Source organism: Eptesicus fuscus, chromosome 2 (genome assembly GCF_027574615.1).
Source record: "Eptesicus fuscus isolate TK198812 chromosome 2, DD_ASM_mEF_20220401, whole genome shotgun sequence".
Lineage (NCBI taxonomy): Eukaryota > Metazoa > Chordata > Mammalia > Chiroptera > Vespertilionidae > Eptesicus > Eptesicus fuscus.
In genome coordinates, this window is record NC_072474.1 from 52124616 (window position 1) to 52141501 (window position 16886).

General features: G+C 38.6%; 1 protein-coding gene across 1 annotated transcript; it reads right to left on the minus strand.

Annotated features, from left to right (window-relative positions):
- Positions 1-8392: 8392 nt before the first annotated feature.
- On the minus strand, positions 8393-8726 carry LOC103287836 (60S ribosomal protein L30-like). Its single transcript, XM_008143529.3, is given in 3 exon segments — positions 8393-8466; positions 8469-8492; positions 8495-8726. Coding segments are annotated over 3 exon segments (330 nt in total).
- Positions 8727-16886: the final 8160 nt, after the last annotated feature.

Consider the following 16886-nt stretch of genomic DNA (forward strand, 5'->3'; position numbering starts at 1 on the left):
GTCAGGTAAGTTTATACCAGAAAGGTCTTAAGTGAATGGAAGACCACATCTTGGCATTAATACTTTTTGTTTTGTTTTGTTTAGTTGATGAAATATCTGATTAATATTTTCAGGGCAATAGTTGAAGAAAATGAAGGCAAAAAAGAAAAAAAATCAAGAACTCATGGACAATAGTGTGGAGATTGCGAGGGGGAACTCGGGTGGGGAGGTGAAGGAGGGTATGGAGGGGATAAATGGTGATGGATGGAGACTTGACTTGGGGCACTGAACACATAATACATTGTACAGATGATGTGTTGTAGAACTGTGCACCTGAAACCTATATAATTTTGTTAAATAGTGTTACCCTAATAAATTTAATAATAAAATAAAATAAATTTAAAAACAAAGGCAAAATAAATCACTATATAGGTGGTTGATTTGCCTCAATAATGAAGATAATGTTATAAGCCTCAGGTACTAAGATATCTTTTTAAAGATTTCATGCTATATAACAAAAAAGGAATCAGTGAACTCACATATATCAGCCTCCTAATGAAGAGGTTCTAAATTCAGTACCAATGAATGTACCAGTCCTGAAAAGAAAATCAGCAGAAACTGAGGAAGGTAAGCATGTTAGATGCATAGCCAAAGGCAACGGGTGGTTTCAGAAATTTTGGACTGAGCCTCTAGAAACCAAATTTAGGTTAAATTAGAAATCTTTACTTCTTTTGTATTCAGCTGCAAAAGCCACCTGACAATCATTGGGTCCCTCCTGCTGTTTAAAATGTCCCAGGGAAAGAAACATGACCTTGTATCTTTTTGTTTCATTTCAGTGAGTTTACTTTAAGGTCTTAAAAATAAGAGAAAATATGACAAGAATAACCAATAGCTTTTTTTTTTTTTTTTTTTACAGAGAGGAAGAGAGAGGGATAGAGAGTTAGAAACATCAATGATAGAGGAACATCGATCAGCTGCCTCTTGCACACCCCCTACTGGGGATGTGCCTGCAACCAAGGTACATGCCCTTGACCGGAATCGAACCCGGGACCCTTGAGTCCGCAGGCTGATGCTCTACCCACTGAGCCAAACTGGCTTCGGCAAGAATAACCAATAGCTTTTAAATATTATTTGTCTATTTACTGCCTGCTTTTATTTTTTTCTCACAAAATTTCTTTTTGTCATCTTTTCAGCTGATTGTTTCGATGAATACAATTCTGCTAAGAAAAACGCATATTTAAAACATGAAATTTCCTGTATGTCATAAATAAGACTAGGAGCCCGGTGCACAAATTTGTGCACCTTGAAAGGAACTGTGGGCCACGAGGCTGCAGGAGGCACAGGGCAGGTCTCAGCCCATCCTCCACTCCCCCACCCGATCCCTCCCACTGTGGCTCCAGGTCCCCTGTCTGCCAGCAGCCCCGCTCCTGCCACTGTCACTCCCACGCGCTGCTCGCACCCACTGACAGTGCTGAGCGATTGGGGCTGGCGCCAGCAGTGGGTGCAAGCAGGGCTGGCACTGCCCTGTCGGCAGATGCGAGTGGCAGATGCTGCCCCGATCACCCCTCAAAAGCAGGGGGAGGTGGAGAAACCCTGCTGGTCTTCAAAGAACATTACAAATGAATGCCTTTCACAAAATTATTTAAAATTAATAAATCTTCTAAAGAGTTTTACAAGTTTTTTGACCAACATATCCTTTTAGGTGACATATAATCAGTCCTCAACAGAGTCTCCTTAGGAAAATATATCCTGGTAGGGAAAAGTCCTGGCCTAGCAGTACATAGCACTGCTTTGGATTTCAACATCTGGCATTGACTACCTTTAGGACTTAAATTAGTCAATAAATGTTTTATTTTATTTGTAAAATGTCAAACTGCCTTCATATATTTTATTTTGGGGATAAAAGAAGAATATTGTAAGTAAATAGATTTAAGGAGAATATGCCTAAATTAATTACACTGCCCTTTAAACTGAACTAGTATATTCCTTGTCCTATGGCCTTTTTGGCATCTAAACATTCCAGACTTCAGCTGCATATTAGAATCATCCTGGGAACTTAAAACAATCAATGTCCAGACCCTTTCCTAAATCAATTAAATGAAGATCTTTGGGTTGAGGCCAGGCATTGATGTTTTTACAAGCTCTCAAGATGATTCTAATATACATTGAAGGATGAGAAACGCTGTGGCAAGCTATATCCAAAAGGAAAAAAATCAACCCTTTGAGTCCATTCTGAAGAATTGTCCTAAAAGAATATTGTATCAGGTAGTGACACATGTCCCTTATCTTATAATACTTGTTATTTGACTCAACTTTCCATCCTATGCTAGTTACTCTAGTTACTGGGGTTCATCTGGCAATCTGGGAACAGGAGGTGAAGAGCAGAGGTGGCAGGCAGCAAGTGGAAGGGTAATTGTACTGGTTTAGCTTGGTTTTAGGGATGGTGGAAGGAGGCAGGAACTTAGGTGAGTGTTTCTCAGTCAAAAGGGGAGATATGGAAGAATGTTTTACAATCATCCAGGGTGTGCTTCTAAATATTCAATCTCTTTTTGCTTCACCCCATACACATTCAACTGCTCTGGAAATGTTGTGTGACTCTCACCTCTGCACTGGGAAGCATTAACCTAAAATTTTCATTTCCAATTCAGGATCTCTGGTGGACACCATTCATATTGGTTAAAATGCAGTTAATTGTGAAAATGCAAATACTATGAAGGGTAATATTGCCATTTATTTTGTACCTTAATGTAAAAAAAAAAATGGATAAGAAAGAAAGCTTTTAGAAATTTTGAAGGCCAGAGAAATAGAGCATGAATAAGGAGTGAATGTGGGATGTGAAGGGAACAATGGAATATATTTAGATAAGCTTGAGGTACTGAAAGCATTTTTACCTATTTGATAACTTAACATCTACCTGAGCATTATAAGAAATGTCAATGGGCAGATATAGAAAGCCATAGAGAGAATAAAAGGTGCACAAAGGAGTTTAGGGCCGGGAAAGCGGCAGCCTCTGCTAGTTTTATATAGTCTTTATTATTTGTATGACTCAAGATCTGGGTATATATGAGATTATATGTATCTTGTTCAGAATAATCTCACCAATGAAATTATTGCAATAGCTGAATTATTTTGGAAACAGTAATATAGAGAACATTTTATCAGCATAGCAGCCTACCTTTTCAAAACTAAATCAAGAGCCACAATTAATCAAGTTTATACTTTTCAAAGTTTCTAGTAGTCCGGTTCAGTTTGAGTTAAATAAATTTGTTCTCTTAACCGATTTTTTTCTTCAAATGGTTATCTTGTTCAAAATTACTGATATCTGGAAACGCTTGCTCTTTCAGCGAGGCCGCATATTGTAGCAGCCATGAATCAATAGCTCATATTGAATTGAGAGAAATACTGACTAACCCTATTGCTACAAGCCAGCAGTTGCTTCTCACTAACAATTAAATCACCATGTAGGCTAAAATCCATATTTCAAAATAATCACCATAACGTTAGCTTCTTTGATTCCATACTTTCAAAAGATACTTACTGTTTAAAGCTACTGTTATTAAAAAAATAAAATTTACAAAACTAAATCCAGCCTTCCTCATATCTGGCTTCTATTAGTCAAGTCGTGGCAGCCTGGAAAGACTTTCTTATTGCCCTGAGCAAGCAGAGGTGAGTTCTGGGTAACATACAATAGAGATTTACTGACTCTAGTCCGAGCTGTGACTCATTCCTCAGTCTGCCTTAAACTGAAGTTATGTGGTTTAAGTTATGGATGGGAGGGTACCAGCGGAAATGACTGTGGACTGAGATGGCTTAAAAGGTACCTGAGAATCATAGGAATAGCATCCCGCCAGCAATCCTGATGAAACCTCGACTCACGATACCCACTCCAGTGATTTCCCTATATATTGTCCAAATTTTTCCAGATCTTTTCAAAGCATTGTTGAGCTGACAAAAAATTACATCTGCAGTCCCTGTGCAAGAAAATTCGTGCACTGCGGGGTGGGGGTCCCTTTAGCCCAGCCTGCACCCTCTTGCAGTCCGGGATCCCTCAGGGGATGTCCATCTGCTGGCTTAGGCCCGCTCCCTGGGGGATTGGGAGTAAGTTGGCAGTCAGACATTCCTCTGGCAGCCCGGAAGCCTAAGCTGTCAGTAGGACATCCTTAGTGCTGCCGTGGAGGTGGGAGAGGCTCCTGCCACTGCAGCTGCACTCGCAGCCATCAGCTCCACTTGTGGCTGAGCAGAGCTCCCCCTGTGGGAGCACACTGACCACCAGGGGGGAGCTCCTGCATTGAGCATCTGCCCCCTGGTGGTCAGTGTGCATAATAGTGACCGGTCATTCCACTGTTAGGGTCAATTTACATATTACCCTTTTATTATGTAGGATATGTTAGTTAGGTTAAAACTAATGTTGAAGCTAGTGTTCAAGAAGTAAAATATCTCAAGGGTGCTTTGTTTGATATTAAGACATTGTGAGGAATCATGGCACCTGCTTTATGCGGTGATGGGTGGGTGGACGGGCTGGAATCTGTCTGATGAAGTTTTCTACATATAAAACAAGACTATCTCAATATCATAAAACTCTAGAAATATTGCTCACCAAAATTAATTCCGATGTACTCTATGCTTTAAAAAATAATGTTTAAAAATTCATTTTTCTGCCCTAACCGGTTTTGCTCAGTGGATAGAGTGTCGGCCTGCGGACTGAAGGGTCCCAGGTTCAATTCTGTTCAAGGGCATGTACCTTGGTTGCGGACACATCCTCACTAGGGCGTGTGCAGGAGGCAGCTGATCGATGTTTCTCTCCCATCGATGTTTCTAACTATCTATCCCTCTCCCTTCCTCTCTGTAAAAAATCAATAAAATATATTTTTAGAAAATTAATTTTTCTTCTGAGGAGACTGGCAAATGATCAATTATTATTTGTATACTAAAAAGAGTATGCTAAATATTTAACTATGTCATTTCCCTTTAACTATAAAGAAGGATATCTAAAATTCACTGATTAGTCACAGAGACATGAATAAAAATTATTAAAACTAAAATTAAATACATGAGGATAAAAATGAAATTAACATGATGAATAATATACTTGTTCAATAGATAGATAGATATAAGTAGATAAATACAAATAAATGTACAAGGGAAGGAATCCACAGATGTAACAAACTTTTGTGGAAACAATTCGATTTCAGGCTCGGGCATCTATGAAAGATGCTGCAGGGATTATGTAAATCCCATTGCTTTCTGGCATCATTGTTTCTAATGCTTAATCCTTCCTTAATTGTATTGTTTCTCTGTACATGTTTTTCTCTTGCTATTTTGAAGATTGTTTTTCAGCAATTTGACTTTAATGTATCTAAGTCTAGATATATTTGTGTTTTTCCTACATGGGATTTGTTGAGTTTCTTGGATCTATAAATTGATATTTATTACTACATCATATATGGGAATTTTTGACTATTACTTTTTCAAATATTTTTTCTACCCCTTTATGTTTTTGCAATCTATCTGGTAGTCACATTATATCCTTGTGGATGTGATTAAGATTTTCTCACAGGTCTCTGGGCTTGTTTATTTTTCTTAAGACATGTTTTTTTGTTGTTGTTTTTTCCTGTCTTGAGATGAACTAATTCCCATTGATCAATCTTCAAATCTATTGATTTGTTTTCCTGTTATCTCAAATATGCTATTGAGCCCATATAGGAAATTTTCCACTTCATTTATTGTATTTTTTTCAATTCTGAAATTTTTGTTTGGTTCTTTTTTATATATTTCTATGTGTTTATTCTGATTTCTTATTTATTGAGTCACTGTAATCATACTTTAATTTTTTAAACATTGTGTCTTTTAGTTCTCCAATCATAGTTATAACAGCCACTTTGAGGTATTTTTTCTGTTAAATCCAACATTTGGGCCCTTTAAAGACAATGTATTTTCTTTAAGTATGAGTTACACTTTTGTATTGGTTTATATATATTTCGAGTTTTGTTGAAATTAGTCATTTTAGATAATACACTGTAGCAACTTTGTTTTCTGGCATTTTCCCTTTTCACATTTTTATTACTGTTGCTTATTTTGTTTATTTATTGTTTAGAAACTTGTCAGTAATAAACATATCCAAAAAAAGGACTAAACTAAAATAGGTTCTTATTAGCCAAATTTGGGATAATGTGAGCATCAAAATAAATAGTAAAGTGACAATAGTATACTATAACATATTAATCTAAATAAATTGATGAGTCTATGAAAGATACTTATAAAAGAGAGCAGGACACTCTTCTTTTTAAAAATATATCTTTATTGATTTCAGAGAGGAAAGGAGAGGGAAAGAGAGATAGAAACATCAATGATGAGAGAGAATCATCGATTGGCTGCCTACTGCACACCCCTTACTGAGGATTGAGCCCCAACCCAGGCATGTGCCTTTGACCAGAATCGAACCTGAGACCCTTCAGTCCCAGACGCTCTATCCACTGAGCCAAACCAGCTAAGGCAGGACACTCTTCTTTAACAGAAGGCATTAACAGAAGAATATCAAACAATACTAAATAAATTATAGAATTAAAATATTGTTCTGTTGCCTGTCCAGCATTGTTCAGTGTTTGAGTGTCAACCTATGAACCAGGAGATCACGGTTTGATTCCTGGTTGTGGGCTTGATCCCCTGTGGAGAGCATGCAGGGTGATGGGGAGGCATCCGATCAATGATTCTCTCTCATCATTGATGTTTCTATCTCTGTCTCTCTCTCTCTTTCTCTCTGAAATCAATAAAAATATATTTTAAAATATTTTTCTGTTAGCAGACAAAGGTGTAATAAAGATCTGTAACGGGAAGATAAAGCTACCACTGGGTTTTTTCTTATTTGATTTTCAGTATTGTCTCATTTCACTTAAGTCTGCTAGAAAATCCATATGTGCTGTAAATAATGCAATCCAGGAAGGTAATAGAATTTGCATTTTACTATCAAGCACTGCACTTGAATTGCTGTGCTTTAAGCCAGTTTTGTGGGGTTTTTGTTTTTTTTTGCTTTCCCACAACTCTGTGATCTCTTTAAAGCAACTAACTACTGTAAGTTTCTGGCAGAGCCTCCCAACGTGAGAGACTGTGTTAGTAGACTTTGCCTTAAGCTTTGCAGGCCCCCTGTGGCTGGTTATAAGAGGCAATGGTAAAGGAGAAAAGTACAGTTTGCCAGCCAGGACTAAGGAGAGAAATAACACAGACACTTTGAGACTCATATTCAATTAACCTTCCTTGCCTCCCAGCATTTTCATGGCAAAACCACTAATTTCCACAAAACTTAGAGACAATTCAGCAAACATTTACAGAGTTCCCATTGTGTGTGAAGCACTCTGCCAAAGCAAGAAGGAGGGGAGAAAGGGAAGTAGGTGATTGATGAGGAGAAGGGGTAAGAGTCTTAAAGTCTATAATTTTGGAATTAAATGGGTTCAAATGTTTTTTAACTTTTTTCCTCATTAACCTGTAGATTTAGGCAAGTTAACTTCTGTAATTCTTAGTTCTCATTTGGATATGGCTATAGAGAAATAAATAAAAGTAAAATTATGTCTGAGTAATATTCCATTGAATATATAGACCACATTTATCCACTCATCTCTTGATGGACACCTAGGTTGCTTCCAATATTGGCTATTTCTATATAATAAAGAGGTAATATGCAAATTGACCATCACATCCTCGCACAAGATGGTTGCCCCCATGTGGTCACAAGATGGCCACCACAAGATGGCTGGCAGGGGAGGGCAGTTGTGAGCAATCAGACCAGCAGGGGAGGGCAGTTAGGGGCAACCAGGCTAGCAGGGGAGGGAAGTTGGGGGGGACCAGGCCAGGAAGGGAGGGCAGTTGGGGGCAACCGGGCCTGCAGGGGAGGGAGGGAAGTTGGGAGGGACCAGGCCTGCAGGGGAGGGCAGTTAGGGGTGACCAGGCCAGCAGGAGAGGGCAGTTAGGGGTGACCAGGTCAACAGGGGAGGGCAGTTAGGGGCAACTGGGCCAATAGGGGAGGGCAGTTAGGGGTGATCAGGCCGGCAGGGGAGCAGTTTGACGTTGATCAGGCTGGCTGGGGAGTGGTTAGGGGGTGATCAGGCTGGCAGGCAGAAGCGGTTAGGGGCAATCAGGCAGTCAGGCAGGCAAGCGGTTGGGAGCCAGCAGTCCTGGACTGTGAGAGGGGTGTACGACTGCCCATTTAGGCCCAATCCCACTAAACCGGCAGTTGGACATCCCCCAAGGGGTCCCAGATTGGAGAGGGTGTTGGGCTGAGGGACACTCCTCCAGTGCACAAATTTCATGCACTGGGCCTGTAGTTGTAAATAATAACTGCAAAGAACACATGGGCACATATATCTTTTACTTTTTTAAAACAAGTTCTGGCCAGTTTTATCAAAGTGAAATGTTGCATGATTTACTTTTTTCCAGTCTGTGCTGGTATACTTCTAATGATAGCAGAATCACCTGGATCAATGATAGCAGTACGTATACTCTGTAGTATTTTTCACACTTATGCCCAATTCAGTATTATTGTCACTGTGATGATTGGCCAACATGGCACAGTACTCTATTTCAGATTTCCTCAAGGCTGGGCAGTTGTTAGCAAGGATGACCAGTTTTGCTTTGCCTTGTTTGATCATTTTCAGAGTCTGCTTATACCTCAGTACATACTTTCCACTTTTTATAACAAGTTGGAGCCTAGACTTGATCCACTCCAGCAACTCTTCTGTCCTCTTTGCAGCCACCATCTTCCTGCCTTAGGTGTAGCAAGGTCTCCAACTAACAGGCACTAAAATGGCCAGGGAGCTAGAAAGACAGGAGTGCATATATCTTTTAAAATTAATGTCATCTTCTTTGGATAAGTACCCAACAATGGAATTGCTGGTTTGTGTGGTAATTCTAGTTTTACTTTTTTGAGTAAAACTTCATGGTGCAACCCCACCAATAGTGCAGGAGGGTTCCCTTTCCTCTACATCCTTGCCAACAGTTATTACAGAATGAAATCCTGTCATTTGCGACAACATAGGTGAACCTATAGGGCATTGTGCTAAGTGAAATAAGTTAGACAAAGAAAGGCAAATTCGGTATGATTTCCTTTATATGTGTGATCTACAAAACAAAATAAATGAGTAAACAAAACAAAACTGAAACATTCCCATAGCTACAAAGAAAAAAACTGGTGGTTGTCCGATAGAAGGGGTAGGGATGGGCAAAGAGGTGAAAGGGATTTAAACAAAATAAACAGTGGAGAGGTAATGTGTAGCCTAGGAAATAGAGTCAATATTATCATAACTTTGTACAGTGACAGATGGTTGCTACACTTATTGTGGTGATCACTTTGTAAGGTATATACATCTCAAGTCATTCTGTTTTGCACATGAAACTAATATATTGTATGTCAAGTATATTTTTATTAAAAAAAATTAAATACATGAAATGCTAAACTTTTGAATAAGTCAACAAGAAAAATTAAAAATAAACAAAATAGAGTCAATCAATATAATATTTTAAATTCTTGGTCTGCTACCTTGTAAGTGGTTGAAAATAAGAAATGAATAAAACCAGTCTGGGAAGCAAAACAGAGTTTGGAAAGATTGGCAAAACTTCTAGAGAAGAGAAAGTCTTATAGACTGGGAGAGGTAGGGATTCAAAGTCTAGGGTGTCTGATGGAGTTGAGTTATGCATTTATGGACAGTTTAGCTACAAGAGTACCTCCATGACGTGCTGGGGCAGATCACGGTGTTCTTTCCGGGCACTGCAGTCTAGGAGGGGTAGTGTAATATTAAATAGCAAATTATAAGAGAATCCAGGATTAAATAAGTATTAAAAAGAGGTACAAACAACACAGAGAGAGAAAACCTAAATAATTTATTCCAGCTAAGTTGGGCAGGATAATAAGGAAAAGTTTCATAAGAGAGGTAGCACTGAATTGGGCCTTAGGGATAATGGTGGTATTAGAGGCAGAGAATGGGGAAAGACTTGCTCAGCGTCAACTATGTGACAGCACAGGAAGTATTACAGAAATAAAATAGTATCAAAGAAATTATAAATGCATCATAGGACTAAGCTATGTGAATTAATTAGAGATGAGTTTATATGCACAGAGGGCAGGTAAAGCTGTACAGGTCACCAGGGATAAAGTTTATATAAGGAAATAAAATGAAACCTCAGGACTGAACCTTGGCATATGCCAAAATTTGGAGTTTGGGAAGAAGAAGTAGAGCTACCAATGAACAATGAAACAAAGACATCTGTGGGGTGGGAAGTAAATCAGGAGCATATGGAAACTAAAAAGTCATGAAGGAAGTAATTCAAGACTAGGAATTGATCATCTGTATCAAACACTGTTAAGATTTGAGTGAAAAGGAGGCAGATAGATAACTGATAGTTAATTTAGCAACATGGGTAACTTTGGTTTAGGGAAGAATGTCTTAATGAATTGGTGGGAAAAACATCCTTCACTAATTTCTAGAGAGAACATAGTATAAAAAATTGAAGACACAATTGATAAAAGTTAAAGAAATTTTATTATAAAGTTGTGTTAAATCCTAATATCCTACAGCAGGGTGGGAATGTCTGGCCCATGGGCTGTACAAGACCCTCAAAATCATTTGTTCTGGCCCTGCCAAGGCCGGCAAGGGGGACTCAAAATTCAATAAATCTAAGAGCTTTTTTCATAGCAGCATAAATTTATATTAAGTGAATTATATTAAGTGAATGATGGTATAAATATCCAAATGGCACTTGACAGAGAAAAGGTTATCCACCCCTGTCTTAAAGGATAGCAAAGACATGTGACTGTGAACAGATGGGAGAGAGAAATTAGCCTGCACGTAGACTGAGAGTGATACTCATTGTCCTTGACTACACTCAGAAGAATACATTCAAATGCTAGAGATTCACGTAAGAAACCAATGTAACAATGTTCTCAGCTAGATTTGGTGCTGTGTCTGAAGTAGAACAACAGCATTAGAAACGGAGGGAAGTGGAAATACTCATGAGACGATGGTGAGAATAGGGTTTGCTGAGTGGGTTTAGAGGGAAGAAAAGTGGCAAAGATGATGCGATGGTCTTCAGATTGTGTGATTTGGTGGATATTGTTTGGACGGAAAGCAGGTGGGTGACCATTAGAGTGGACGCCTGGTTCAGCACACTCTCACCACCTCTGAGGTTCGCCTCACTCTGACCATGTGAACTTAAATGGCAGGTGTCAGTCAACTGACCCACAGTGAGCTGATCAGATGAATTTCTCATGACTGTGCAACTGGAGGTAGGGAAGAAGATGCAGTCAGAGGCTCAGAACTGGAAGCTTCAAATATGGGAATCAGGAGCTGTTGACAACCACCTCCCCTATCCTGTGGAGCAAGTGTGTAAGTGTTTTTTGTTGTTGTTGTTGTTTGTTTGTTTGTTGTGTGTGTGTTTTTAATCCTCACCGGAGGACATTTTTCAACTGATTTATTTAGAGAGAGTGGAAGAGAGAGGGAAAGACAGAGAGGAATATCAATGTGAGAAAAGTACATCGATTGGTTGCCTCCTTCACATGCCCCAACCAGGGCCCCGAGCCAAGGAGTGGCCTGCAACCAAGGTAAATGCCCTTGACCAGAATCGAACCCAGGGCCCTTCAGTCCGCAGGCCAATGCTCCATCCACTGAGTTAAACCAGCTAGGGCACAAGTGTGTTTTTATTGGACTGAATAAAACCGGCACCTAGAAAAAGATTAGGGAAGACAAGTATACAGGCTGGCTATGGTTAGTCCAGTCATACCCTAATATTTCTCTAATACATCCTTCTTTAGCCTAAGTTAGTTAAAGTGGAATTTCTGTGTAAAGAGTGCTGGTTGATTAAGCAGTGAAATATACTCAGCTAAGTTTTGCAAATATTAAGTGTGAGATATAAAAAAACAATAGTGGATTTTGGAAATTCAGACCTGGAATTCACAAATAAGTTAGAACTGCAGTTTAATAGTTTGGAATATAGTCAAATTATTAGGCAGGATGAAGGTTGCTCAATTTGTATGTATAGGCATGGTAGGACTATAGATTTTACACTATTCACTATAGGTTTTACACTATAGTCCTACCATGCCTATACATACAAATTGAGCAACCTTCATCTTGCCTAATAATTTGACTATATTCCAAACTATTAAACTGCTAGTATATATAACTGTGGAATATAAAGATGTGAAGAACAGCTGACTAAAACACACAGAAGATAATTTCAAGTAATCAGAGACATGAAGGAAAACAAGAATGCAGTGTCATACAAAGCAAAGGGAGTAAGAATTTTAGGGAAGCACAGGTCAAGAATGTCAGATTTTCTCAGGAAGATTAACTATGATGATCACTGTCACAAAACCACTGGGTTTGATCATTGATATTTGAAGGATAGTAAGAAACCTTGAGGAAGCAATTTCAGTTTGATCAGCAGAGTAAAGAGAGAATCAGATGATCGGGTTTAATCACTCTGTAGGCACAAAAAGGAGATAGTTAAGGAAGTAGTGCTTTTTATGTGAAAGGAAGAAGAAAATCTGTAACTAGAGGGAGGACTAAGATGGATAAGAAGAATCTTAAATGTCAGTGATGCTCGAACATATTTGTTGCTGAAGATTGAAATTCAGGGGAAAGGGACAGATTGAAAAGCAAACAAAGAAAGAAAGGATGGAACCAAGCTAGGAATGCAACACAGGAGTGAAAGAGCATGGGAAAGAAGGTGGGTGGGTCATGCCTCCCTTGAAGGTAAGATGGCAGAAGCAATGAAATGCAGAGCTGTTTTCAGGTGAAAAGGTAGGGGATTTTCCTGTTTCAAAGACCACAACTGAAGTAGCAAGTAGGGTAGAGAACTATCCAGATATGAAGAGGGATTGTCACTTTTTTTCCTTCCCTAGAACTCTACCCACGATTTCCAACTGATTTTAAACATATCAAACGCCCAGGGACTGTGACATAAATGGATAGGAGTAGAGGGAGCAAATACTGGTGTTTGCTCTGGGATTCGTATCCTGAAGAGGAAGACTCTGGATCCTGCCCTGCAAGGAAAGCCTTGGATTTCCAATGAGAAGGAACCTTTCTAGAATGGTTATCTCCATGTACTAGCTAGAGCAAAGGACTATGAATTTGCTGATATAAATCTTTTCATAAAACATGACTGATTTGAGAGGAAATTCACAGTTCCTGCAGGGCAACCAACTTCACGCTGCCTCAGCCTTGCAGTACGGATTTCCTAGAAAGAACCACCATCCTCCCTTACCATAGGAAACTGTGATATCAGAGACACTTGCTTTGGAACACTATAAGTGGATGTGCACACATATAAAAATACCATCCACTCACAATGGTATTCTGGGTCACTTTCAGGTTTACTGCTGGTTCTTTATTTGAATCCTGAATCAACAGAAAAGCACATTTGCACTCCAGCCTATGAGTCTGATACAGGGAGACATTGTAATTGCTGCACATTCCTGAGTAATCATTTTCTGATGGGTTTATTGCCACCTCTGCCTTATCAGGGCATGGCACTGTTATGGACCCTGGTGATAAATTACCCTTTAGAGAGGGATAAGACAGTGCCACTTTAACAAGTGTAATAAAGCGCCTTTTATATTGGGAGAGTTCAGTGCATTTTCCATTCATCATACACCCTCAGTGATTTTACACAGATTTTACACTGTTGATTAGCTCATTAGTGGGGTTTAATTGGATACATTAACTGGCAGAATTACAGCTTGACTATGAACCAGAGGCTGCGGTATTATAAATGACAGACAAACCACAGACATGCATGGCCAGCCTGAAGGAAGTTCTTCTCTTTGATTAACTTTCATTAGATTTTAATTCCTTCCCACTCTTCACTCCTGTAATTGACTCTACATGAATATTTACTATGGATTGGATAAGTGAATATATAAACTTAATGCACATTTTAACACTTCCTACTCCTTATAGTATGTTTTTCTGAAAAAAAAAAAAAAAAACAGTTTAAGAAAGTGATGAAATTAGCCTACAGGAAAACAAGAAATGCTTGTCATATAGAAATTCAATAAATTCACCTTTTTTCAAAAGCCATAGTTTTACTGATTCGTCGACAATACATAGTATGAATTAATTTTTCCCTGGTAGGCTACACATCAGTATCACATGGAAAGCATTTAAAAATACAGATTCCTGGATTATACCCTAATCTATCAAATAAAAGCTTCAAGAGGTAGGCCCAGACATCTTAATAATTGACGAATTCCCCAGCTGATTCTTTCACAGTGAATTTGGCACTGTGGTTAAAATAACATGGAGTCTGCATTGAATATGAAGCCAAGTATTCACTTAAAGGACTGTAGAGGGATATGTTACCATCTGGAGAAAGGTCAAGGTCCTTTAAGGTAGAAGACAGAACTCCTCCCGTAGTTCAAACTCTTCACCCCCACAGTCTCTAAAGAGTTTGTTGAACTCTCTATGCATCTACTCCCATATTTTCTTCAACTTTTTACTTCTTTTAGTTGTAATTGTCTTTATGAAAATTCATTTTTAATTTTATTTTTTTCTAAGAAATTGCATTTGCCTCAGTGGAAACTATAAGTATAGAGACAATGTAAATTATTTTTTCAAAATGTATCTTTATTGTTAAAAGTATTACATATGACCCCTTTCCCCCCACCCCCTTGAACCCCTTCATCCTACACCCACCCCCACCCCACAGGCCTTCACCACACTATTGTCTGTGTCCATCATTCGTGCATATATGCATATAAGTTCTTTGGTCAATATCTCTCCCCCCGACCTTTCCCTCTGAGATTCATCAGTCTGTTCCATGCTTCCATATTTTGTTCATCAGTTTATTATATTTAATGATATATAAGTTAGATCATGTGATATTTGTCTTTCTCTGACTGGCTAATTTCACTTCGCATAAAACTCTCTAGGTCCCTCCATGCTGTCTCAAAGGGTAAAAGATCTTTCTTTTTTACTGCTGCATAGTATTTCATGGTATAAATGTACCACAACTTTTTTTTATCTATTCATCTACTGATGGTCACTTGAAATGTTTCCAGATCTTAAGAGAAATTAGCTACAATAATAACACTAAAACATCTGATCACATGGAGGCTAAATAGCATGTTATTAAATAATGAATGGGTTGTCAATGAAATCAAGGGAGAAATTTAAAACTCCCTGGAAACAAATGGAAATGAATACACAACAACCCAAAATCTATGAAACACAGCAAAAGCAATCCCGACAGGTGAGTTCACAGCACTACAGGCCTACATCAAGAAACAAGAAAAACCTCTAATAAACTATTAACATTTATTTTTGTTTTTTATCTCAGATACGCTGATGATTGGTAATGGAAGGAGTGCTGGACCACAGTTGGATCAGGGCTCTAGTGTTAGCTTGTTACTTTTGAGACACCTTTAGGAAGTTCCAACCTCTCTGGGCTTCAATTTGCTAGCCTCAAATTGGAATCAGTTATATGTCATGTACCAGGGTAGCTATAAAGACTGAATAAAAATTTATCTGATTTTTGTGAGAATGGTGCATGTTGGAAAGGGCTATCTCCACAGGATAGGGAGAGTAGGAATCTGACAAATTAGGTAGCTAATTCACCAAGTAGAGTGTATAAGAAAGGAAGAATATTGTACCTGAACAACATGTACAAACCATGTCTCTAAAACAAGAAAGCTGAGATAAAAGGAAACTTGCTGATGGTTAAAGCTAGCTCACCTCTCTATTTGGTATTTTCAGGCTGAGGGCAGCCATGCATATAGACTGTCAGCCGGGAAGGCAATCACTAAATGAAGAGAAGAAGAAGGTAAAGTGTTGATTTGTAGTGGTGGGAGGAAAAGCACAGGAGAAGAATGGGGAGGAAGAAGAAAGAAATACAAAAATATTTTTCTGTGAGTTCTAGGAGAAAAGAAAGGCCAAGAAGTGAGAGAGAAAAAAAATACATTATATTGTCAGGGAGGGAGAGAAAGTACTATGATTAGGATGATGTACCTAAAAATGCATGGGAGCAGTTACCAACAAGCTACTGTGTTGCAGGGACTTTAATCAATTATTTAACTGATTTGAATCCAAAGGATGCATTTACAGTGATTCTAATTTCTGGAATTTAGTAGTTGATTTGCATTAAAAATCATGATAAAACTTTTATTTACTCTGCAAAATTGCATCAAGAGGTTAATGATTGGTACTAACATTCTACTATGAAAGGTAAAGGCAAATGGTCTCAGTGGCTCTCAGTTTGAGTGAAGTAAAACTTTTAAAACACATCTTGAATTTGAATTTTTTTAAAACTTATCTTTTGCCGAAACCGGTTTGGCTCAGTGGATAGAGCGTTGGCCTGAGGACTCAAGGGTCCCAGGTTCGATTCCGGTCAAGGGCATGTACCTTGGTTGAGGGCACATCCCCAGTAGGGGGTGTGCAAGAGACAGCTGATCGATGTTTGTCTCTCATCAATGTTTCTAACTCTCTATCCCTCTGTCTTGTTTCGATGTTTGTCTCTCATCAATGTTTCTAACTCTCTATCCCTCTATCTTCCTCTCTGTAAAAAATCAATAAAATATATTTAAAAAAAAAGTCAGCACAAGATGTTTGAAAAAAAAAACACAAAAAAAAAACTTATCTTTATTCTTGAAAGTATTACAGATACCTCCCCTTTTTTTTCCCATTGATCCCCTCCTCCCTGGTCTTCACCACACTATTATCTGTGTTTATGGGCTATGCATATATACATATAAATTTCCCCAGTTAATCTCTCCCCACTCATCTTCCCACCTCTGCCTTCTCCCTTCTCTCTGAAATTTGTCAGTCTGTTCCATATTTCAATGTCTCTAGGTCTATTTTGTTAATCAATTTACTTTATTCATTATACTAGAGGCCCAGTGCACAAAATTAGTGCATGGGGGGGGGTCC